We start from the raw sequence: 24790 nt of genomic DNA, 5'->3' as shown, positions 1-24790 counted from the left end.
GAACCGTTAAATATAAATAAGATCAACGATCAAGATTGAGAATATAACTTACACCGATATAAAATGATCCTTACTTATATATATATATATATATATATATATATATATATATATATATATATATATATATATATATATATATATACGGAAATCAAGGGCTGAGATAAATGATCTCTTTCCATATATATATATATATATACACATATATATAGGGGATGATTCTTTTGACTCCAGAGTAAGACTTTTAAGTCTCACTCCTCATCTTAGCCGTTGATAGACGAAAATAACGGTTGTCATTTGTAATGTAATTAATAATTAATTAATTAATATGACTTCCTAAACTATAATCGTTGGATAGACGAAAATCAAGGGCTGAGATGAGGAGTAAGACTTATAAGTCTTACTCTGGAGTCAAATGATCTCTTTTCATATATAAGCCGTTATGCAAGGAAATTAACTATCAAGATTTGGTGTAAGACTTTTTATTTTGATATAGATGTAAGAATATATATATATATATATATATATATATATATATATATATATTTCTTTTTCAATTGATTTGGGGTCAGATCATTTACTAGATGTCATGATTATATGCTTTCAAATATGGTGGTGGGATGCACATACGCAATCATTTTTCACTTGTACTACCTAATAAGATTGAATAAAAGGCTGCTGCATCTACCATTTGGTATTCTTAATAATATATGTAGATTTTATCAAACACATGGCACTTTTAGTTATTGATTTTGCAGTCTCTTATTGACAATGTTTCCATGTATATGGAAAATTTTAGACAGCGCACGGCATATATTTAAAATATGTTTGGGGTTATAATTTACCCCTATGTTATTAATTAATTTATTAATATCCATAAATCATGTTCAAGTAACTATTTTTTTATATGCAGCCATACAGAACTTTGATTTAAAATATTATAGGTTAGAGAATAATATAAATCATTAAAAAGGTTTCCACCCAATACTTTAAAGATTTTGGGTTGAAATAATTATTTACATGGTATCAAAGCTTCAGTGATCACAAAGTCACAAGTTTGATACTCATCGCTCCCACTTTCTAGTGGAATTAAAATAAGCACAAGTTAAACAAAAAATTGGGCTTGTGTAATATTCACATTTCTTGCGTGAAGGAGTGTTTTAGAGAATAATATAAACTACTAAAAATGTCCTCACCCAACACTTAAGAATTTGGGTTTGAATGGTTCTTTACACTATGTAGCTACCACCAAGGAAGTAGATTAATTTATGGGAGTTGTTACATCTTAATAAGAGATCTTGAGTTTAAGTCATACGTACGCAATTGTGTTAAAAAAAAGGCCCTTGTGATCCTATCGGGTCACTCGATTAATTGAGTAATTGATGAACATATGGAGAAATAAAAAAATATATATATGAAGTTTACAAGTATTCAGCCGTCGTCCCTCAAATAGTGCAGAAGCAAACACAGGTCTTCAAGTGGAGCACTCCAACTCGACCCTGTTTGTAGAAAAACAAAAATCGTAGAAACAAAAAAGATGGAGACAAAGAGAGAAACACACAACATTTTTAATATGAAAAACGTCCTCTAAGACACAGGAGTGAAAACCACGGGATCTGATCTAGAAAACTTCCACTATAAATAATAGGATTACAGCAGTTCTTCCCTAGTAAGCACTAGAGGTATATACTCAAACTTTACCTAACAATGGTGGTATACAAGATTCTTCTATGAAAAAGTTACTCTCTCAAACTTTTGTTAAGAGGAATACACAAATTAGCTAAACTTACACAAATGATTTCCATCTCATTATAAAGATAGGGCAAACCTTTCATCTTCTTTCCAAATCTTCATGAATGAGGTTGATGTATTTATTGGGGTGGTTGTTTAGACATTAAGTAAAGCATCAATAAGTGTTATGTATACTTAGCCACCAAATATTGAATGAGAAACATCTCAACAATAACATCGTTACCATGTTAATTTGTTCAGTATCCATGAATAATTAAAGCTACCAGGAAAAAGACATCAAAGCACACCCAACTGGAACAAAACATATTGTGTAAATACTGTTCTTATATATATGGATTCGTTGGGAATGTCTTATAGGGCTTTGTTGGGGATCTGGGGTCCCACTAGTGGAGTGTTTATATAGTTTTGCGTGCGTTGATATGCATGACTATCGAAAGATAAATTAAATAGGTTCAAAAGTTGAAACAATGTTATAAATATTCGATGCTTTCAAAGTGAAGTTTCTTCTCCAAATGGGTCACGAAAAGTGAGCTTCACACTCACTAAATGGTTGCCACGTGGAAACCTACCCTTGGTGGTAGTTCAAGTTCGTTGCTGTTTCTGATGTGTTCCCTCTTTTCTTTGCCTTTGCCATTCATATTTGCCATTTTAGGGGTAAAGTACGGAGAAAATGACAATGGTTATATATATGGGAAAAGTGTGTATAATTTTGAAGGATGTAAAGTTGTGTCATTTTAAGAGAGAGAAAGAGATAGATAAAGGAGGAGAGAGAGTTGACAAAAAAAATAAAGTTGTGGGTCCCACCTCTTTGTGAGAGTGAAAGGATGTAAGTTGTGTAATTTAAATGTATAGACACTTTTCCCTATATATATATATATATATATATATATATATATATATATACGCATGCGACTTGTTCTTTTTCGACATGGTGAAGGTCATGTACACCGTTCTCTGCCTAGCACCGCTTGAAAATTTCATCATGTAACAAATAACAATCCATCCATTTACTCTTTTAATTTCTTAATTTGATCTACATATTTTCTCTATATATAAAACATCATTACTAGAGTTAACATTGACTCTACTCTCACAGTCTTGCGACTTGCATTGCATATATATTCGTACGTCAATGGAAAATTTAGGCCACAAATTAAATAAAGTCAAATTAGCAAGGAAAATAAATTTTATCAGAGAAGCTATTGAGGAAACTTACGTATAGTTGAGACATATTTGCATGTGATATATTATCCTAAACACATTCTCCATGTCATAAATATACAACTATTCAAAACAAAAAATTTATGTTTTTATTTATCAAATTTAATTTAATTTTTATAATTTTTTATGAAATCGATTTATATTAGAAAATGTCTGTAAGATAAAAAAAATTAAAAATAGATAAAAATATTAAAACTTAAAAAGAGAGAGAATCGTTTAAAAAAAAGACATATAGGACATTCATATGGAGAAAATACATAATAAAAAATACATCATTCTAAAAGAAGGAAATTGTGTTTAAATTAAGAATTTGAATCCTTTAAAAGGACTCCATCATGATTGATTATGGACTTCACTAGTTATATTTAAAAAAAAATTGTGTCTTTCTCTTCCCAATAGAACTATATCCTTTTGTTATTCAAGAATAGAAAAGGATAATATCTAAACCGTTAAATCAAAGATATATGACATTTAAATAAATAAAAAGTATCATAACTAATCAATTCACTCTTAAGAAAAAGTACTTAAAGTTAATACATAAAGATGGATAGAAATGAAAATTTATATGCTTCATTTCGCTTTACAGCACTACAATTTGAAGATATCATCATATGTTTTTTAGAATGACAGAAAAAAAACTAGATATGGTTTTCTAAAAGAAAATATTTCTGTAAACAGTTCGTTGAAATTGAGGGTATTTTCTATTTTTTTTAGAATGAGAAAAAAACTAGATATGGTTTTTCAAAGGAAAATATTTCCGTGGACTGTTCAATATTGACAATGAGTGCCATTGATTATGTTTGTATTATTATCCATCGAAATTAGAAATTCATATATTTGAGGAGTGTCTGGCAATGCCCTTCAAGGTCTCTATATGACTGAGCGAATGATATATACGGGACAAACTTGGAATTTTGCTATCCCAACATGATATACAAGTCAGAATAAACACTAATATATTTTCCAAACATCACCCACCCTATATATAACAAGTACTTCTCTAGTAATTGTTCAACTTCCACGTAAATACTATACCTTTATCCTCCACTTCACAACAGTTCAAGGTTTGGATTCTTCTGCTGATCTCTTTCTTTCTTGGTCATGCATGGAAACTACTCCATGAACCAAACTAATTAGTATAATATATATACTGTTTCCAATACGTGCAGTGAGGATGAGAACACCTAGTAATGATGAAAGTGGTTTGAAGAAAGGACCTTGGAGCCCAGAAGAGGACAAAATATTAGTGGATTACATTGAGAAACACGGCCATGGGAGTTGGAGAGCTCTTCCAAAGCTTGCAGGATTGAACAGGTGTGGAAAGAGTTGCAGGCTAAGGTGGACTAATTATCTGAGGCCTGATATCAAACGAGGAAAATTCTCTGATGAAGAAGAGCAACTTGTCATCAATTTGCATGCAGTTCTTGGAAATAAGTACTAATCCCCTCAAAGCTTATTATATTCATTTGATTTCATTATGATAATCTACAAAAAAATTAACTAGTAATTGAAGATTAATTAAAAGCTTACTTATAGTTGCAAGCCATATTTCAAATTCTTGGATGATTTAGTAGTTTTCCATATTGATATGCCTAAAGCAATGCTTAGAATGAAATTAAATTTAATACAAATAAAGTGATGATGATATGAATATGTTTTATTTGTTCCATTATTAGGTGGGCAGCTATAGCAGCTCATTTACCAGGGAGGACTGATAATGAAATTAAGAATTTATGGAACACACATTTAAAGAAGAAGCTTCTGCAAATGGGGTTAGACCCAATGACCCACCGTCCAAGATCAGATCACCTAAACCTTCTTAGCAATCTACAACAGATATTGGCTGCTGCAAACATTGTCAACAGTTTCACAACAAACCCTTGTGACATAAATGCTTTAAGGTTACACTCAGATGCCACACAACTAGCCAAACTCAACTTGCTGCAGAACATGCTTCAAGTCATGGTTACCAATCCTGCCTCAAACTTAGAATATCCACTCAATCCTTTTGGATCATCTAATTACTCACTGCCAAACGGTTTGGTAAATGATGTTTTAGGATTGAGTCACTCTAACCTCCAAAACCTGCAGTATAATGGTTCAACAGGATTCTCTTCTCAAATTCAACCCAATTTCCAAAACTTTGAAGCCCCTCAGCAGCCAGAAGGAAGGTATCAACAGTTGAATGGAGGCAGAAATAGTAGTTGCAGGGAATCACAAAAGATTGATGAAAAACATGGTTCAACAAATGCTGCTCCCACGCCATCAAATTCGCTTCCAACACTGGTTTCAGCCTCACCTGAACGAGAAGAAAACATGGTAAACCCAAAGGAATGCTCTTACCCTTCTTCCTCCACCTTTGAAACGTGGGAAGATTTCATGGATGAGGAAGCAAGTGATGCTTATTGGAAAGATTTCATAGAGTAAGTGTGCTTAGCATTTTCTATCTCCATTTTCATTTATTATTTTTATTATATGCTTATTTATTATTTGAAGCATGCATGGCACTATCATTTTTAACCCTTTCTATTTTCTGTTTATTTGTAGTCAACATTCTAAACAGTCATGGTCGACAGTCCCATGAAAGATCACGACATTTGAGGGTTATCCCAGCAATAACATATGTTTTATTTGGTGATGTATTGATTTTGGATTCAAACATAATAGAAGCTCACATCGCATAAAAAATGAACTGTACAACGTGGAGATTGCATATTAATATTACAGACTAAAGGCTATATGATGTTCATCTACTTACTTGTATAAAATGCTTTCGTTATATTTGTTAAAAATTTGAAGGTGAATGGTTGGAATTAAGTCATGATGAAGAAGATGCGTGCAATCCATTTTTTTTTTTGTCTGTCTCATCTTTTTTTTTATTTTATTTTTTTGAAATTTCTTCACAAAACAGCAAAACTCTCTAAGCTGGATCAAATTCGTGTCAGTTGATATATGTGCTTAGTGGTATCTATCTCATCTTTTACTACAGAAAATAACCTTTTACAAAAAGAGAGTCAAGTAAAAAAAATAATTGAACGAAATGGAGACTTCGGTTGAAGCTTAAAAGAATGAACAAAAGAGTGAATATTATAAACGATTAGTTGTTTGTGTATAGACTAAAACACCAGATGGAATGGTGAAAATGACCCATTTATGTTCGGAAGTGAAGAGATTCTGAATAGAAAAACGAGACAAAACTCAAAGTCCAACTTCACAAACTCTTAACAAGGTTGTCCTTAGACAATTTGTTTATGCAATAATATCCTCCTTGTACTAATTAAAAAGCAACGGAGATAATCGAGTGGTATAGTTTACTCAAAAGTAAAGTTAGTTAGTAAAATCTTCCTTCCATAACCTGTTGATAATTACCTACCTTTTGATAGAAAGTCAAAAGTTTTTGTTATCTGTTAGGTAAGACTATTTGTATTGATTTTGACCCAATAAAGAAGGCAAAAAAAAAAAAATCACAAATCGTATTGATTCTTCAATTGATCCACTTTGATTCAATATGCAAAGAAAAGGAACCGTTTATAAATGGGTTTGTTTTTTTTGCGCAGATAATTATTTCTATTGAACCCAAAACGACATCATTTTAAGACAAAAATCAAAATATTTTTGTAATTTTAATTTATTTCAGGATTATAATAGTTTTTATAATTAATTTTTTAATATTTCAACACCAAAACGAAGATCTTTTTGGAAGTAAATGCAAATAACTTATATGTAGTAACTGCAGAAATATTTCTCTGTTTCTAAATAATTAATTTTTCAGCCGCTTTGACCCAATTCGTATTTTATAATCTTTGGATGGATGGGAATGGGAGACATAATTTTTTTTTTCGTTTTTAAAGTGCGGTGAGACCCCCCACTCAAAGAATTGTGTCTTGTAGCTCAATTTTGTACATTAAATTCCCTCATTCTGATCAATATTCATTTATTTTTCGGTTGAGCTTTGACTGATATAATCTATAGTAGTGTTAAAAAAACCCAGACCGATCCCCGTGAATTGGTAAACCGATCCAAGCACCTACTTGGTCAAGTATTAAAACCGGTAAAACTCGATCGGTTTTGATAAAAATTGGTGACCTAATCCAATTTATAAAAAAGAAAAAAAATGGTTTGTTATCATCAATTGATGCTTTTTTTTCACTCTCACATATAAATGATTTGTTTTCTTAAAATATTTAAGTGATCTGTTATTTATTGACTTATATAAGTTATATACCTACAACACTAATATTTTTTTAGTTATACAATACGTAGAGAATTTTGATTTGATTTATAATTAGAGATGTCTTCTACTGAACCTGAAGCTCCAATATCACAAACGTTATATGTTTGTTTGATCTTTTGTTGAATAATAATATGTGATTTATTGTTTTTCATATTAGAATATTTGGAATTAGTATTATTTTTTTACATGTATTTGAGTATATTTATAATTTTTTTAATATATATTATAGATTTTCATATACAAATCATGCGATTGAACCAGTGACCTAACACCTCAACCGGATCAATAACTGAGTCAAATTTAATAATATTGATCTATAATTTATTGTAATTATTATTTTACTTCTTATATGTATACTTGAGTTTTATAATTCTCATGTTGAAGGAGAATTGAAATCTCATGTTATAGAGATAAAAAACATATGGGACCCATGTGTTAGAAAAAATTATATGTAAGACCTATGTCAGCACGGAAATCGAAGGGTGTGTAGAATTGTAATTCTCATGTTAAATGAGAATTATAAAACCCATGTATACTTACGAGACACCCTAGCACATCTACCGTAGAAGGTTAGGTTCTCTATTTTTTATTATTTTATCATTTTTATTTATTATTAGTAATTTAGTGTAGATGCTTTTAGCCGCCCTAAGCAATGAAAGAAGGTAGCACTTTCATTCCCGCTAGAGAAAGCTAGTAAGAGCCATTTCCTTCAACTACATGACGAAATGGGAATTCTAGTACCTTGAATGTTGCTTCATGATTAGCGTTATGCAGCTATCAGTAATCATTACCGTGAGCATTGGCAGAGAGTGAGAACTGTTGCCACCATGAGCAACATAGTACGAGTAGTGACTACTTTAAGTACTAGAAGAGGTGGTAGGCCTTGTCAGCAACAACGGTTATTAATGTATTATTCGATCAAGACTTGTTGCTGCATGATTGGTAAGGTCGTTTGAGGGAAGAGTGGTCATCAATCTTCAATACCATGGGACATTCAATACGTTATCCCAATAATCTTTTTGCATCATAATAGAATTTAAAAAAAATCTCATGCAGAATCACTCACTAAATTGGATATCTAAAGCATGATGTTAAAGATGAACCTAACATGTAAATAAAGCTGTTAATTATCTTGATATATATACATAATACAAGCACGCAGTAGTGACTTTATGTCGAGGAAGCAGACATTTGACTGTTTTGATATTTTGTAAGGCTAGTAATGTATATATATATATATCCCATTCATGCAGCTTAAAGAATAAAATACATCCTTGAAGATACCAAAAAGTCGAGTGATGGATGGGATCTGCAAAAGGCAGCCCTAAAATACCTTTCTTTAGTTTGGGCAACTTCATGCGCTAAGAGACATGGAGGCCACTGAAGAGAGCTTAAACTTTCGGACTTTAGAAGCATTGTCGGGCTGAAAGATTATCTCAGTACTTGATCTTACAGTTACTTCCTTACACTCTGGAGCTGATGCCCCTTCAGTTCTGTAGTCACGCAAGGCGTATAAAACTTGAAGCCTAGAAGGAGCTGCAAACAATCCCAAATTAATAGAAGAAACCACAAAATATAGAGCATAACTTTGCAACTATAGAAAGCTTCCTTTCTTGAATACTTTTCCCTCCATCAGAGACAGGTAAATTATCAGTTGAAATAATAGTTTTATCGAAGAGTATTTGAGTCACAGGTTGTTATATCAATTTCTTAATTAAATAAATCTGAGCATTAATAATCAGTGATGAGTAGATAACAATACATATTTTCCTGATTTCCAAATATCAACTAATGTATAAGAGTCAATGTTAGAATGTTAACATTGAGTGGGGAAGTGACTTCTCTCTCCCCTCCCACGATGATTTCATCCACAATTCTTGATATTGATTCATCTATCTGTTCACTTAAAGCAAGATATTATTATAACTAATTTTTGGCGATAGAGGATATTATAATTACTGTTAAGACAGCCGAATACAATTGGAAAGCAAACACATAATTTACTCCGAGAAGATTACCTAGTCCAAACATGCTTGTCTTTTGGATTATCATATGACCGACTTTTGATCTTCTAATATTTCTTAAAGCCTGAATATCTTCTTCCTTGCCCTTAAATTCCAGGAACTCCCCCAATACGTATTTGTTGCCTTTCAGTTCCAACCTGTACGCAAAAAGTATTTATTTTGAAAGTGAAAAAGTATGATTTGGTAATATTAAATGATGCCAACAATGCTCCAAGAGCACACTAATCTGCAGGCATGAACATCTGATTTGTAAGCCCCTTTAGTTAACAATTAAACAAAATCTCAGATCAGAAAAGCAGATTCTGATTAAGAAGAGTTTCCTCGGCTGCACCAAAATCCCTAATGGTTTATGTAGGGGCCAAAGCAACTTATATTAGTGTATTAAATCATCCAAAAAGAATGCATTGAATCAGTAATGTCGCCAAAAAGAAGTACAATTATATAAGTAAATTAGATGAAAACACTCATTTAGTCATTTCATAACTATCTTAATTTAAAAAAAAAAAAAAAAAAAGTACAAGTTAAAGAGATAAAGCCTTTGCATGAGTGGTGTATTATTCTGTCACAAATAAATCAAAACCATTACTGAACTTTCTCCCAATAGAGCTTTGAGGTTGAATTGGTTTTTGACAAATATCAGGCAAAGCCAAACCAAGCTTTTAACAAGCCAGCATAAAATGGCTAGACATATTTACTTCCCTAAGCCAAAGTTTTGAAAGGCATCATCAACAGAATCCATTTACAAGAAATTTACTAAAAGAATAAAATACTAGAAATATTAACAGTGACTCATCAAATACAAATGGTAACTAACCTATCCCATCTTGGAGCTGTGCTCAGAACAAAATCAAGATTCTGATGAATAGATTCTTGCATATCCTTCTTTCCGCCACGAAAGGCACTCTTTACCCAACTAGAAAGCGTACTCTTTGTTCCTGGCTTCAGTTTCACCCATTCTTCATGGGTAATAACTTCAGATGGAAAACCACCAGCAGGAATGGTGCTGCAAATACAAAGAAAGAGATTAACTTTAACGTACATTACAAAACAAAGTTAAAAAAGCAAAAATTATCAGTTGCTTTTGACGAGAGTAAAACCACATAATCAGATACTTTTTTCTTTTCCTGCCATAAATACTGCTGGTCAAGTGATTGAACTGACACTTACAATCTCTATAACACATTTCCAACCAATACACTTCTTTAACTAGAAAATACGAAGTTTTGGTTTCTTCATTTTTTGCAAAGAACTATATCAAAAATAGAATACATGAAACATACGAAATTATGAATAGGAGTCAACATATGAAGCCAAATTTGGCAAATTTGAAAACCTTATATTGTGCAGGAAAAACTTTACATCAAATAGTGCAAATTGCAAGCAATCTCTTCATAGCAATTAAGTATCACAAATCTTTTGGCAATACTAAGGCACAATGGGATCCCAGTTATTGTCCAAAGTTTCCATTATATAAATTATCTCTGTCTCTCTCCTGCACACATGGTAGTATGAATTTGTGTACATTTTATCTCCAGGGAGAAACATTAAACCTTTGCACACAATCACTAGAAAACATATAAATTCAGAGTATAGATATGAACCGAAGGTTTTAAACATTATCCTTCAAAAGTCATATAATTTAAGTAATAAGAAATTTTGAAGGAATTAATGATGTCTAATATGAACATAATATCACATTAACAACAACAAAAACTTACGAAATAAACAAAGCTAAAATAAATCGCAAGGAGCTTATCATCATGGTCCATGTTCACCATAATATCACTATCATGTTCTTCTAGCTATGTGGCTTCTTATCATGATTGTTTTTTCACTTAATATCTCAAATTTATCATTTAGAAGAAACATTTACCCATGTCCTCCTAGTTCAATATCATCAGACTCAAGTGTATTGAAAATCACAAATAAAGGCCAAGTCATATTACAGCGAACCAAGCTTCATATTATCATATCATTGTCATATTTTCAACTCATTTCTTTGTGCCGTTATTTTCAACTCCTTTCTTTGTGCCGTTATTTTCTACTCATGATAAGTAGTAGAAATTTTCTACACATTTCTTTGTGTTAAAGAATGCTTTTAACTAAAATTGCTTTGCAAAGGTAAGAATAATTTGTCCCCTTGAAATGAGCCTCTAAAAGATTAGGAAAAAAATGATACACTAGTTATAGTCAGTTGTGTTATTACCAGGAGATTCAAAATCATACCATAATTTAGGATTTGGAAGTATAACTTTACAAGATATGTATCCTTCAGGTAGAATAACTCCTCTTTGTTGAAGATATGATTCAAGGATAGAAGCTTGCTTTCTTGCTTCTGCCACCTATATAAAAGTTGAGACAACAGTTAATGAAGAATTACTAATTAGGCAATCAACCCTAAACATATAATGCAGCCTAGATAACAAAATATCAACAAAAAAGAAACCCATTTCACTGTTCAATTTATTTAATAAACATCCGGAAGTAGTTTCTAATTCATGCCATCTTATAAAACAGCATTCTGGCAAGAAAGATTTCTGCATTTATAACAACAAAGACATTTAAGAGGTTCCTTACAGGATCAGGGTGACGCTCTCTTTTATGTCTGTCTGGCTTTTCACAGACCCAACTACCGTCGCCACTAACTGTTAAAATTCCTGAGAAGTTCTTCACAGATATAACCACTAGCTCTCTGCAATATTAAATTGAAATGAAAATAAAAAATAAAATAACAATTTGATTATTTGTGACGTATCAGTAAGTAAATGGTGCCCTTTATGCATTTAATCAAACAAGACAAGAAAAACTGCAAGAGAAACAAACAAATATGCAGGTTATGCAAGCATGAACCAATGTGTTTCTGTTGTTAATCTCCCCCACAATTGCCATTATTAGTAAAACATGTAACATAATAGAAGATACTTTGCAAAAATTGAAGAAGAAAAAAAAAGTTTGGGGGGAAGTGATAATACTCTTCAGTGACAAGAACCATATCAATGCTCTGTCGAGAACCAGAATCAGCATCGGGAATTCGAAGACCCACATACACATTTCCTCCATAAATCTTTTGAAGCCTGCAAGAAAATCAAATTGTCACAGTAGAAATTAATAGATATCAGAACAGAAATTCTGAAGCTGGTAATTTAAGTGCACTTAGGTTAAAAGCTCAGAAATTATAGAAAAGTGAGGAGAAATGTGCCCTAAAGTGGAAATGGGGGAAAAGACCTATCTGCGACGGTGAAAAGAGCAGAAGAATCAGATCCTTCAATATCTAAAATGTCATCGTCGTAGAAGAAGCGTCTGAACAATTGGTAGACAACGAGACCACAGATAACCGCAACCCACATCGCTTCGCTTCGCTACAATCCTCAAAACCCAATGAATGCGATGGAAATCGAATGGATTCTCTTTTACTTGTACTTCCTTCTTCTTCACTCGCCAAATAGCTTCTGCTTCTGCTTTTGCTACAATCAACTAAACTATCTTAATTATTATTTACTAAAAAAAAAAAAAAAACTCTCTTTTTTTTTGGTAAGCAAACAAAAAAATAAAAAAAAAATATATCTTAATTATTAAGTTTTCTTGTTGATGAAATCATCGTTTAATTGAGAAAAAAAAAAGGTCCTCGGTGCATGTTAGGTGATTTGTAACAATATCATATTATTAAAGTTATTATTTACATACGACTATTTTTTTTTTACAAACAGAAAAAAATAATAACCAAATAGGTAAGAATAACTATTACGATAAAATACAAATGAAAATATTATTTAATAGAATTAATTTAATGTTATTTTCTGAAATAATAATAATTATTATTTAAAATATTTATTATCATATGTTATTTATTATTTTTTAATATTAATAAATATTTATGTGGAGCAAAAGAATAAGGGTGAAAGAAAGTGCGAAATTTGAGATAAATAATTAAAATTATGTCATATATGGCAGCTTCCACATTGACCCGCTAGCTACCCACCCAAGACTGCGACCGTAAGAATAATTTCCATGTAACTGTAATCTTTATTTTTTACCTGGTCAAAAGTCCTTGGGTAGTTGTGTATGTGTAAATGGATTCTCTTAGGTGAAAAAATGATCATATTATTTGATCACAACCACTCATTAATGATGAGATAAGATAGAGAAAAGTATATAATTTTTAAATAAGTAATTATGATCAAATAACATGACCACATGATCATTTTTTCACATAAGAAATCCAAATCCCTTGTGTATACATAGAATAGACCACAGTTTTTACAGCACTCCATGGAAAAGAAAATGTAAAATTTTTCTTTTTAATTATAAGTTTGTGTAAGAAAAGTTATAAATTGAATAATAAAAAATTGTGACTTTTATAGTTTGTAGTTTTTATTATCCAGTTCATGTCTTCAATGAATCTATAATTTTTATTAATTAATTTATAACATTTTATGTAATGTTCGTAATTTTGAAAAAGATAGTACAATGAGAGAGTATTAAAGTGGATCGTATATTTTTAAAACATTTATACATTTTTAGTATAAATGAAACTACTATAATTATATATTGATTGTTCTTTATTTTAAATACAGTTAAACTTATAATACACTTTATTGTTTCCAATATTTTGGTCTTAATATAGTCTGATTCTTTTTGAAATATATTAAAGTTGTAAAAATAAATTGTGATCTTTCTTTTGTAATAAAACGGTATGTAACAAGAGGAAAAATATAGTAAATACCCCTTAAATAGACAATGAAGCTCATAACCAAGTAATTTAGAATTCGATTCTTGCCGTCTATATTCTTTAGGTGAGCATGGGCATAATGCAGGACTGGTACTTAAAGAGAAGTGTGTTTTCGCTTAAAAATACACAGTGAATGAACTCTAGATCGGAGTAAATACCCCTTCTCTAGATGAAATGTGTTTTCCCAAACCAATTATTCCAAAAGCTTATACACATGAATGATTTTATATTATTTCTCAAACATTAACGAAATTACGAAAATTAAACATTAAGTTCATGAGGAAAAGAAAAATAATATAATTTTTGCACTATGTATCTAAAGAGAAACGCTCAAGGGTCATAATACCTCGAAGGGGGTATCGAGCAAACATCAGAACTTGAACATAGAACTTCTATCTTTACTTTCATTTGAGTTGGGATGACATAAAAAAATACAATCCAACTTGCCGCTTCTTTCATCAACAAATTTATATATATATATATATATATAGGAGGGGAGGGAGGGCAAGAGACAAAAGCAGAATAAAGGGAGGAAAAATAAAAATTCCATCACATACAATTTACTGCCAACGTGAAGAACTGCAACCCAAAAGAGGTGATTAGAGAAGAATCCTAAACAATATTACAAACCTCGTCATTCTTTAATTAAGAGCTATTCCAAGAAGCAAAAAAAAATCATAAAGCAAATACGTGCAAACAATGTAATGTTCAATATACCTTCCAAAGTAGAATATTGCTCTCTATTTGTGGTTGCTACCACCCTTTTTCTTGAGCAGGCTTCCGAACTTGCCAAGCAAGGGCTTCTTCTTCTTTTTCACTTGTTGCTTTGATGGTGAGCTCCCACCGTCATCAATGTTCTCTGTTACAGAGGCTCCATTTATCTGGTCAAAGCCCTCGCCGCCTTCTATCTTTGAGTTAACTTCCTCCTCAAAAGATTCAGGCTCCGGTTCTCTCTCTGGTGAGAACTCCTTCTTCTCTATCTTGCAGCTCTCCCACATTTTAAATTCAACTGCTGCCGAAACATTTTCTTTGCCCCCATCTTCCTTCATTTTTCCATTCATACTCTCAGGTTTGGGAGATTCAATTTTATCAGACTTGTCATTCAAGAGAATACTTTCTTCATTTAAGCTTTGTCCGAGTCCCTCTTCATTTGCTGGAAGCTCTACCTTGGATACGTCTTCTCCTCCATGTCCATTCTCTTCAGAGAATTCAACTACTTTAGGAAGCAAATCGTAGTCCTTCTCACTATCAGTAAGATCCCCGTTTTCCTCAGTTTGGTGTCTGGTTGTAGCTTCTTCCAGCAACTTAGATAACTCCTCCACCTTCTTAATAGAATCAGATTCTCTAGATCGGAGTTCCTCATTTTCTTGAAAAATATTCTGAAACTCATTTTCTTTATCCAATAAACTCTCCTTCAATTTCATGCTCTCAGCCTGTGCTTCTTTAAGTGCTTCTTGAAGGTGGATCGCTTCAGCCTCAACTTCCTTCAGATTTTCCTTCAGTTGAGCTTCTTCCTCCATCTTGGCACTAGCTTCTTCCTCAGCTTCTTTGAGTAAATAAGTCAACCTATTTATTTCCTTTCCCAGGGACGATTTCTCTTCTTCAGTTTTCTTTAAGCAGTTGACTAGATGAAGTTCTCTCTGCTCCCACTCTGCCTTGGAGTTCTCAATGTCATTCTTATAATTTTCAACACTACATGTAAGAACATCAATCTCATGCCGTGCATCATCAAGCATGGACTCATATTTTTCATTAGTAGCTTTTAAGACCAACTTCAAATCTTCAATCTGGGTCTCATAGTTTTCATGCTCAGCATGGTTGGCTAATAGCTTTTCTTTGGCATCTCTAGCTTCTGCAGATACTTCATGTAATGCAGAAGCTAAGCTTTCCATTGCGTTTTTGCTCTTTTCTTCTTCGTCTCTACAGTTCTCCAATTCATTAATAAGTTTGTTTTTCTCTTCTAATAGGGTCTGCACACTTGAAGCCGCAAGCTTTTCATTGTTCAAAGCCTGAGCTCTCTCTTCCTTAACTTTCTCCAGTTCAGATTTGAGAGATTCAACTTTCTTTGACATTTCAAGACTTTCTTCCTTAGCCACAAGAAGACGATGCTCTGAACTCTCAAGATCTCCTCTTTGTCTCCCAATTGTCATTTCCAACAATCCCACCTTCTCTTTAAGACTAGAAACTTCAGATTCTGCATCATGCAACAAATCATTGTTTTCTTCAAGCTGTTTCATCACAGATTCCAAAGATACTGATGCAGATCTCTCCAACTTATTTGCTTCTTCAACTCTCATTTCTAGTTCATCAAACTTTCTTTTCCACTCCCCTAGCAGGCTATGTGCATAAGATTCAGCCATCTTTGCAGCTTCTAGGTCCACATTAAGCTGTTCAATATAAGTCTCTTTCTCTGCCAACTTTTCGTCATAACCCTTTGCCTTTTCAAGTTCTTGCATAAGAGCTTCTATCTCTGTCTTCTGCTTCAGTAAAACCTTGTTTTCACTAGCCTCTGTTTCCTGCTTTGAATCTAGTAAGGCCTTCAACCGTGTCAGTTCAGCTGAAAGATTCTCCGCCTTCTGCACGTGAAGCTCAGCAATTTTAGTTGCATCATCAGCATGACTCAGTGCCTGGTTCTTTGCATCACAAGTCATGGCAATTTCTTGCTTAACCCGCTGAAGCTCCTGAGTGGTGGAGAGAAGAGCAGCCACATCCACAGCATGCTGGCTCCTCACACTTTCAAGCTCTTTCTGCCATTCTTCTTCCTTCTTCTGAGCAGCTTCAATTCCAGCCTGTTCCAACTCAACAGCTCGGAACTTCTCAATCTCAGAATTGTCCTCAGCCCGCTTTTGAGCCACCAATGCCTCCCTGAGCTTCTCATTTGCTTCCTCAGCCACTTTCTGTGCTTCTTTCAGCTCACCAATTGCTTTTGCCTTCTCTTTCTCAGTCTGAATCAGCTGTTCCTTTGCTTTTTTTAGATCTTCTTGAGCAAGATTCAGCTGGGTCTGCAATTCTGAACCCTTCGCAGCTTTTGCGGGTTGTTTCTGAAAAATCAAGGAACACAATAAGCACATATTAGAGTACAGATAACCATAGAAAAAGCATGACTAATGATTTTTTTATTTTTTTTATTTTTGCTGTATCAACTATCATGCATAATGAAGGAAACATCTTTGGCTTTCATTACCAAATTCTGGACATCTCATAATAACGGATAAGAAGCTACGGATTATCTAAAATTTCAAATTCCAAGAAAACAAATGTCAAATAAATAACACTAACTGACTAACACATAGTTACAAATTTCAGATGTTTAGTTATTATTTTTTATTTATTTATTTGATAACACAGATGTTTACTTATTTAATTACACTTGTCAAGAGACTCGAGACATTCAGAAAGTTCAAATGCTTCATCCAAAAACAGAATTGGAAAAGAAGAAAACAGTCCAAGTGTCCAAGTGCAGCCATTTGGTAATAGAGCCAAACATGACTCAATCTCATAGAAAGTGGGGACACTAAATGCATTTACTATAACTTACTTCAGGAGGGGTGGAGGTAGGTCTTGGTGATTTCCGCTCAGCAGTGGACTTTGAATTCAAAGATCTTGGAGATCTTTCAGCAGAAAGGCGTGAATTTTGCAAAGGTGATGGCGACTCAGATTCTGATTTGGACACTCCTTTGCTGAGTTTACTAACTCTTGGAGTTGCAGGTGATGCTTTGTTGTGAGTTGCTGGTTGTGCTTTGTTAGGAGTAGCTGGTGGTGCTTTGTTGGGAGTTTCAGATAAATTGGATCTATCATATTCACAATGTCAATACCATATCGACAAAGCATTAAATGAAATAGAAAAGAGACAAGACACTATAAAATAACAAAATGCCATGTTTGTATCCAACCATATTCATGGATCTAAGCCCTTAGGAGAGTAACTCTTCACACCAATTCAGTATCCAGAAGCATTGTCAAGCCAAACTCATCAAACCAGAAAAACCCACCAAGAGAAAGAAAAAGGGTGACGGTAATTGTGACCCATAAGTGAGAATTAAGGCCAGATAGAGATGCAATCACTATTGTAAAAGCATGATAAGAAAAAACAAGAATGAAAATGAAGTGAAGTTTCCATCTTTAAATTTGACGCAGACACCAAACAAGAAAACAAAAAAAGCACCGAAATTTAAACAGATGAAGCAGAGGGGAAACACATAAATTTCAAGTTAGGAAATTTAGGTTAAAAAAAAAAATAAAAAATCCTCATTCAGCAGATCAAACCCATCAATCAGAAAATCTCACACTAATTACCCAGATAGAAAAAAAAAAAAAAAAGAGAATGTGAAGCAGTGCAAAGAAGAAGTTGAAGAAACCCAAATCAGATCTTACAGCAATAGAGACATCCAAAACAAAACACCAAGCTTGACCTACCTAGATTTTGAAGCCATGGTAGAGAGCAAGCAAGTAACAACAGAGGTAAGAAGGGGTTGCCTTTGCTCTCAGTACTCAGTTGCAGAATTGAGAATGCAAAAGTTCCAACATTGTCAGAAAGAAGACACTGAAAAAATTTGGGATCAGAGTAAGATCAAAATTCTTTTTTTTTTTTTTCTTTTTGTTAATGGGAAATCATTGGAAGTAGTACAAGACGATGGTGAGGAATATACAGAGCAAAAACCAAAAACCAAATTAAAAAAAAAAAAATTAGTTGGTTTTCCTGTCTCCAGAGTGGCCACACAAACACACTATTTTCTCTCTCTTAAGTCTTACCCATTTCCTTCATTCCCTTTCTTTCTTTCTCTCTCTCTCCCACTCTCACTGTATCAGTTAGCGTATATCTTCAGGTGCGATAGGGTGAATAGACAAAAGTGACCCTGAGTTTTCTTAAATCTGTCAAAGGCATGTTTTACTTTTTCAGAGGCAAAGACCTGTCTGTGACTCTTTTAACCTTTACACTTCTTTTCATGAAAAGAGATTATTTGCCAATTGTTATAGGATAAGAAGGGACTGCCCCTGTAACTCTTTAAAAAAAAAAAACATTAAATATAATAATTGGTAGCATGTGCATTTGCTAAGAAATTCGAAAGAAATAAACTTGGTTCAATGAACTGGAAATTTAAAAGAGAAAGCAATAATATTACGAATTGTGTTACCATTTTGGATTATTTTAAAAAGAAAGTATGTGAAGGTCAAATCATCATACAACTAACAAAACCCCGGTACAATTGATCTGATCGTATGTATAAAAAATATTTTATTGATAAAGATAAAATCTATTTCATGAATCTCTACGTTTTAAAATGATTAATGTTCGATCGTCGATCAAGAAATATCTTGAAAAATCTCAACCAAAAAAAAATCACCATACAAAATGCATGATTTTTTCTTTTGCTAACTTTTTTTACGGGATTAATATTTTTTATATTATAAAAAATAATTTTATCTCCTACACATACATAAAAATATATATAAACTCCATGTGACGTTATGTGAAGAAAAAAGAGAAAAAAAAAATGTCTCATACACTTTTATATATATATATATAAGATAAAATTATCTCATACAATATAAAAAATATTAACCCCTCCTTCTATATGCTTTAAGAAAAACCATTCACTTAATGAAAATACTAAGTCAATTTTTAAGATTGTTTTCACTTAATGGATTATTTCCTTAATGCTTTAAGATTTTTTTCTCAAAAAATAGATTTTGTCATTAAAATCAATTTTATGACCTAGAAATTTTCTAAATAACTTTCTTTATACTCATTATCCATTTTGGGATAAATATTATTATTTTTTAAACATTCAAATCGCCCACTTTTTAATTTGCAGTTTTATTTAAATAATTTTATAGTAATAATTGCAGAACAAGAATTAACCGTCATCGTATTTTGTAATTCATCCTTATCAAACACCGTAATAACTGATAAGCTTATTTTCACATAAGAGACCAAAATCAGAACTTCAAATATGTATATACTTTCCTCGCATGTGCTTATATAATGTAACACTTTATTTTTATGATTTAAAACTTATTATTTATATCCATTTAGTTATGGCATATATCACTTGATCTCCTAAAATTGTTTTTATTATGGGTAAAATGTGTGTCATTTTAAAAGATGTAAAGTTGTGTAATTTTAAGAAAGAGAAAGAGATAGATAAAGGAGAAGAGAGAGTTGACAAAAAAAAATAAAGGTGTGGGTCCTACTTCTTTGTGAGAGTGAAAGGATATAAGTTGTGTCATTTAGAAGGATAAACATTTTTCCCTTTTATTATATAAAATATAGGTTTACTTTTTCTACAATCAATATAGATAAATTATCTACATTAAGTCCAAAAGGGCGTCATTTTAAGGCGAAAGTCAAGGTATTTTTGTAATTATAATTTATTTTAGGGATATAATAATCTTTTTCATTATAATTTTTAAATTTTTCAACCTAAAACGATGTCATTTTGGAAATAAATGTAAATAACTTATCTACATTCACGATAGAAACATTAAAGTTGCTAGGTCCTATAAGACCGTATTGTTATATCGTATGGTATGCTCTCGAAGATACCTTAAAAGTAGGTATCTAGATTGACTTATAGCCAACTCTATCTTCAATCACTGTGCACAAACAATAGGCTTATAGTCAAGACATCATGGGTGTGTACAAAGTGTTGACAGTAATAGTAAATAGATAAAAAAGTGTGTACCTGAGATCTTTAACCTCTTATTTATAAGGGTTACCTCTTGGGCTTGTGTAGATTTTTCAGTTTTAGTAGGATTCAGTTTCCTTTATGTTAAGATGTTGTTTAATATTGTTAGGATAATTGAGTATTTATCCTTGATGATTCTTAGGTAGGTAATTAGGATATGATATATATCTATAACAAAAGCCATAAAATATTAAATTATAAATAAAATGTTAAAAATATATCTAACTAAAAACAAAGGGTACAATTTCTCTTGTTATTGCAGATGAAAAAGTTTATAACAAACACATTTATATTAGGATTCGTATATGAATCCTGGCATTTAAAAAAAATGTCAAAATCTGCATGCGTATTCTTACATTTTATCTGTTACTACAACAACAAAAAATTTAGAACGATAGCACAACTACATTTGCCAAAAACAAAACCCTAAAAATAAAATATGAATCGTATTATAAAAAAGGTATTGTAATTCGATAATTAGCCTGCTATGCCAGGGAGGATGAATCCAAACACATAAAACACTTGCGCGTTTGGTTGAAGAAATTTTTTTTATGAATAATAGGGAAATAAGATTAGTGGGAAAATGATTGGAAAGTGGGATTGATAGGAAAATGTAAAAAAAGTTGTTTGGTAGGAAAAAAATTTACCGAGAAAATTAGGTAACTTTTGTAAAGTCTATATTTGGGTTTTGGTAAAATATAGATGGGAAAAAATATGTTATGACAAAAATACCCTTATTTTTTAAATATACAATAACCATTAATCCAAATTAATTCAAATATATTCAATAACCATTAAATCAAATCATCATTTAACTAAAAATATCAAATTATAAAGAAGAAATTAATTATTATTATTTATTAATTATACAAATAAACTACTCTGCTAATTCAAATAAAAGAAAAATAATGATATTGGAGTGAAAAATTTGTATTGGAATATGTAAAAAAATAAAATAAAAGATGCTAGATGTAGGTGTCCGTGACCTTGTATTTGATCTTCCTCTCTCTCAACTTATCCTATGAGTTCGGAGAAGCAAACTGTGTAGGCGGTGTAGCGGACCAGGCATCGATGGGACATAGCCTTGGTTCGGAGAAGCAAATCTGCAGAGGAATGCTCGCAACTTCTAGTCGACGATGTGGTGGGATAGTTGAAAATCTGATTTTTTTTTTTTTTGTTTGAATTGCTGAAAATCTTTCTCCTTGCTTTTAATTTGTTTTTGTTTTTGTTTTTGAATTGCTCAAAATCGTTTTTCCTTGCTATTAATCTAATTTTTTTTGTTTGAATCGCTGAAAAGGTGGAATCTTTACATTTTGAAATGTCGATCTCAGCTTGTTTGAGAAGCAAACGATCCCATCTACGATCCCAGTTTCTTCTTTCTCTCACTCAGTATCATCACCATCACTATCTCTGTGTGTGTGTTTTGTTTGCAGTAACAACTAAGATTGATTGGATGTCGGCGATGATGAGAAGCGTGATCCAAGCATTGTCGAGGGTATAATGGGGGTGAAAAAATTTGCCAACAGTGCTCTACCCGGGTTTTTAAAAAAAACCATCCTCAAAAGAGCTTTCTAAACAGTGCCGATACCAATCTTTCGAAGGCAAAGTTGAAAAAGCCATGTAAATGGGATGGATGGACATTTTGTCACAATCCGTTGAACCAAACATTGACTTTCTAAAAACACTACTTCATTTGCATAGGAAAATGTTGAAAAGCTTGGAACCAAACATGACCTCGTTAGAGAAATGTAATTTATAGGAAAATGGTTGAAAAGTGAGTTTGGTAGGAAAATGTAAAAAAAGTTGTTTGGTTAGAAAAAATTTTACTGGCCAAATTAGGTAAGATTTATAAAGTCTATGTTTGGTTTGAGGTAAAATATAGATGGGGCAATAACTTCAAATTACAAATATAACCTCATAAAAAAAGTGAAAGCTTGGCACTTTAGATGAGGGTATTTAAGTCTACTAGTGGGTTGCTCTTTTGCCATTTAGCTAGCTAACTGCAAAATACCGCCCTCAAGTTGTCTTTCTAAATAGTAACTTTGCCTTGCTTTCTATGAACAAATAACGAATGCTATGCAAATACAATACCTAGGGAAATTTTGTAAAATCATCTACCAAATATTGCTTTCTTACTTTGACAATTTGATTTGCATAGGTAAATTTTAAGAAATCTTCAACTAAACACCACCTAACTCTTTGACACAACGGATTATTAGTTAGAAAGACACGATTATGTTTTTGCACATAAACCAAAACAAGGGAAAATCACATGAAGGTGTGTACTTATTTAAGAAAAAAAAACCTCACCGTTAATTTTTTATGTAAGTTGTACCAATTTATTATTCAAATGGTAAAGTATAAAGTAACATGCGTTGAAATAAAGATGAAGAATAAAGTAAATAAACAAAACCATCCTCATAAAAGAAAGGGTCCTTTTAAGTTTTAACTAAGGTTTAATATTTCTAAAGTGAGTTTGCTCTCAAAATGATGTTGTTTTGGGTTAAAAATTTAAAAAATTACAATAAAAAGACTATTATATCCTTAAAATAAATTATAATTATAAAAATACCTTGATTTTCGCCTCAAAACGACGTCGTTTTGAGTTTAATGTAGATAAGTTATCTACATTGACTATAGAAAAAGCGAACCCTTTAACTAATGTCAAATGTTTCGAAAAGAATTGGAAAATTAATAAAAAAAATACAGTATTTTATGTCTTAAAATTTTCTAGAAAAATGAATATCTTTTATTTTTAGTTCCTTAACAATTAATTTAAAATCACTCCTTAGCATTTATTTAAAAAATATTTAAAATAAAGTAATGCTATGAGCAATTCTGCCAATTCAGCATTGTTGTTACTTTCGTATCTTTGCACAATTATTTAAGTGCATGATTGGTTGTTCGTGCACATTTTTTAAAATAAAACTTTGTTCTCACAAACATATATATTTCGTCTAGAGTAGTGCAACTCATACAATTAAAAAAAATGTCCTTAAAAAATGATCATCTATTTTTTTTTATTAAACCTAGATAAAATCATTTATACGATTGACACATTAATTGATTTGGTTATTGATTAGTGTCCACTTTGACTCATTTGTTTTTTTTTTTTTTTTTTTTTGAGATATTCCAATCGATTCATCATTTCACGACTAATTTGATTTGAGATGGGTCTCGTAATTAAAGTTTTAAATCACTACCAAAGACGATACTGGAAAAAATCAAACACATACTCTAATCCCTACATGCTCAATTCCATGAAACGAACTGATACCATCATTTAGTTGCTCGTTTGTTTTCTTTCTCTTCTTGAATGTTGTAATTAGACGATGTTCAGAATAAATTGTATGCATCTTAATTTTCATAAATTCAATCTCTTTAAGAAGGACATCATTTACGTGGAGAAACAGACATTCAATTTACAAACGGAAAAAAATAAAATCCATTTTTATATTACGAAGACTTCAATATACATAGAGAGTAATGGATTAATCCAGGGTCTATCTTTTTTAATTGGTTATGATACCTTTTTTTTGTTATATAATTAGGATACCTATATATTAAGCTTTTTTTTTTTTTTTGGTAAATAATATATTAAGCATTTGATTGTCTTTTGGTTATATACAATAAAATTCAAAACTTTTATTATAAAAGTAGTTAATGGTAGTTAAATTTGTCTCAAGTATTAGATCCAACAATGTGGACAAAATCCTGTTGAGAGACTTGTGGCATGTCCACTAACACAGTTCTTTTTCTTTTTATACATGAATATAGTGATAGCTTAACTAATGCTGAGAATTCATATAAAATAGAACAACCTTCAACATTATCTCACAAAATTTATAGTTGCAAGTTCATTACAAATTAACGATGATTGCATTTACTGTTGAATAACGGGAACCACCAGTTATGTTAAGTAAATGGCGTAATAAACAAACTTAGTTTATCCATTGGATCAAGTTTTGTATGGTGGGAAAGGTGATTGGCAACTAACAAAACTTCCTTTATCTTGTGGCTGTGGCAAAACTGATGTTAATTATGTGATATTACAGATATTAGGTGTACCTTGACCCATCTTTTGAAAGGGATTGATATCAACTTGAATATTTATTCAACATGCATGCTTCCGCTTGTAAAT

The 24790-nt window shown here is 31.8% G+C and overlaps 3 protein-coding genes across 3 annotated transcripts; 1 reads left to right on the top strand and 2 right to left on the bottom strand.

The window, feature by feature from the left end:
- Positions 1 to 4147: 4147 nt before the first annotated feature.
- Positions 4148 to 5400, top strand: LOC133299108 (transcription factor MYB41-like). The gene is made up of 3 exons (XM_061498535.1): positions 4148 to 4407; positions 4650 to 4882; positions 4994 to 5400. The coding sequence occupies exons 1-3, from the start codon at positions 4148 to 4150 to the stop codon at positions 5398 to 5400; spliced, it is 900 nt and encodes a 299-aa protein (XP_061354519.1).
- A 2913-nt stretch (positions 5401 to 8313) lies between these two features.
- On the bottom strand, positions 8314 to 12673 carry LOC133299119 (uncharacterized). The gene is made up of 7 exons (XM_061498549.1): positions 12457 to 12673; positions 12204 to 12305; positions 11809 to 11923; positions 11458 to 11573; positions 10046 to 10234; positions 9226 to 9368; positions 8314 to 8743 (listed from the first exon to the last, which is right to left on the bottom strand). Exons 1-7 carry the CDS (start codon positions 12576 to 12578, stop codon positions 8562 to 8564), a joined length of 969 nt encoding a protein of 322 aa, XP_061354533.1. The 5' UTR covers positions 12579 to 12673; the 3' UTR covers positions 8314 to 8561.
- Positions 12674 to 14439: 1766 nt separating this feature from the next.
- On the bottom strand, positions 14440 to 18708 carry LOC133299040 (WEB family protein At3g02930, chloroplastic-like). The gene is made up of 3 exons (XM_061498441.1): positions 18377 to 18708; positions 17499 to 17751; positions 14440 to 17001 (listed from the first exon to the last, which is right to left on the bottom strand). The coding sequence occupies exons 1-3, from the start codon at positions 18391 to 18393 to the stop codon at positions 14701 to 14703; spliced, it is 2571 nt and encodes an 856-aa protein (XP_061354425.1). The 5' UTR covers positions 18394 to 18708; the 3' UTR covers positions 14440 to 14700.
- Between the last annotated feature and the right edge of the window lie 6082 nt (positions 18709 to 24790).

Source organism: Gastrolobium bilobum, unplaced genomic scaffold (assembly GCF_033153095.1).
Source record: "Gastrolobium bilobum isolate Gb01-03AN ecotype WA unplaced genomic scaffold, APGP_CSIRO_Gbil_v1 utg500, whole genome shotgun sequence".
Lineage (NCBI taxonomy): Eukaryota > Viridiplantae > Streptophyta > Magnoliopsida > Fabales > Fabaceae > Gastrolobium > Gastrolobium bilobum.
The sequence above is the reverse complement of the archived record's forward strand: the minus strand, read 5'-3'. Positions and strand labels throughout refer to the sequence as shown.

Bases quoted from the DNA above. Each gene is read 5' to 3' on its own strand.
- LOC133299119 (XM_061498549.1), bottom strand. From the start codon at position 12,578: ATGTGGGTTGCGGTTATCTGTGGTCTCGTTGTCTACCAATTGTTCAGA. The intron at 9,369-10,045 runs GTTAGTTACCAT...TTTTGCGTACAG, and splicing joins ACAGCTCCAAGATGGGATAG to GTTGGAACTGAAAGGCAACA. The intron at 8,744-9,225 runs GTAATCTTCTCG...GATTGTTTGCAG, and splicing joins GACAAGCATGTTTGGACTAG to CTCCTTCTAGGCTTCAAGTT.
- LOC133299040 (XM_061498441.1), bottom strand. The intron at 17,002-17,498 runs GTAAGTTATAGT...TTGATTTTTCAG, and splicing joins CTACCTCCACCCCTCCTGAA to AAACAACCCGCAAAAGCTGC.
- LOC133299108 (XM_061498535.1), top strand. From the start codon at position 4,148: ATGAGAACACCTAGTAATGATGAAAGTGGTTTGAAGAAAGGACCTTGG. The intron at 4,408-4,649 runs GTACTAATCCCC...TTCCATTATTAG, and splicing joins CATGCAGTTCTTGGAAATAA to GTGGGCAGCTATAGCAGCTC. The intron at 4,883-4,993 runs CAGATGCCACAC...TTGGATCATCTA, and splicing joins AAATGCTTTAAGGTTACACT to ATTACTCACTGCCAAACGGT.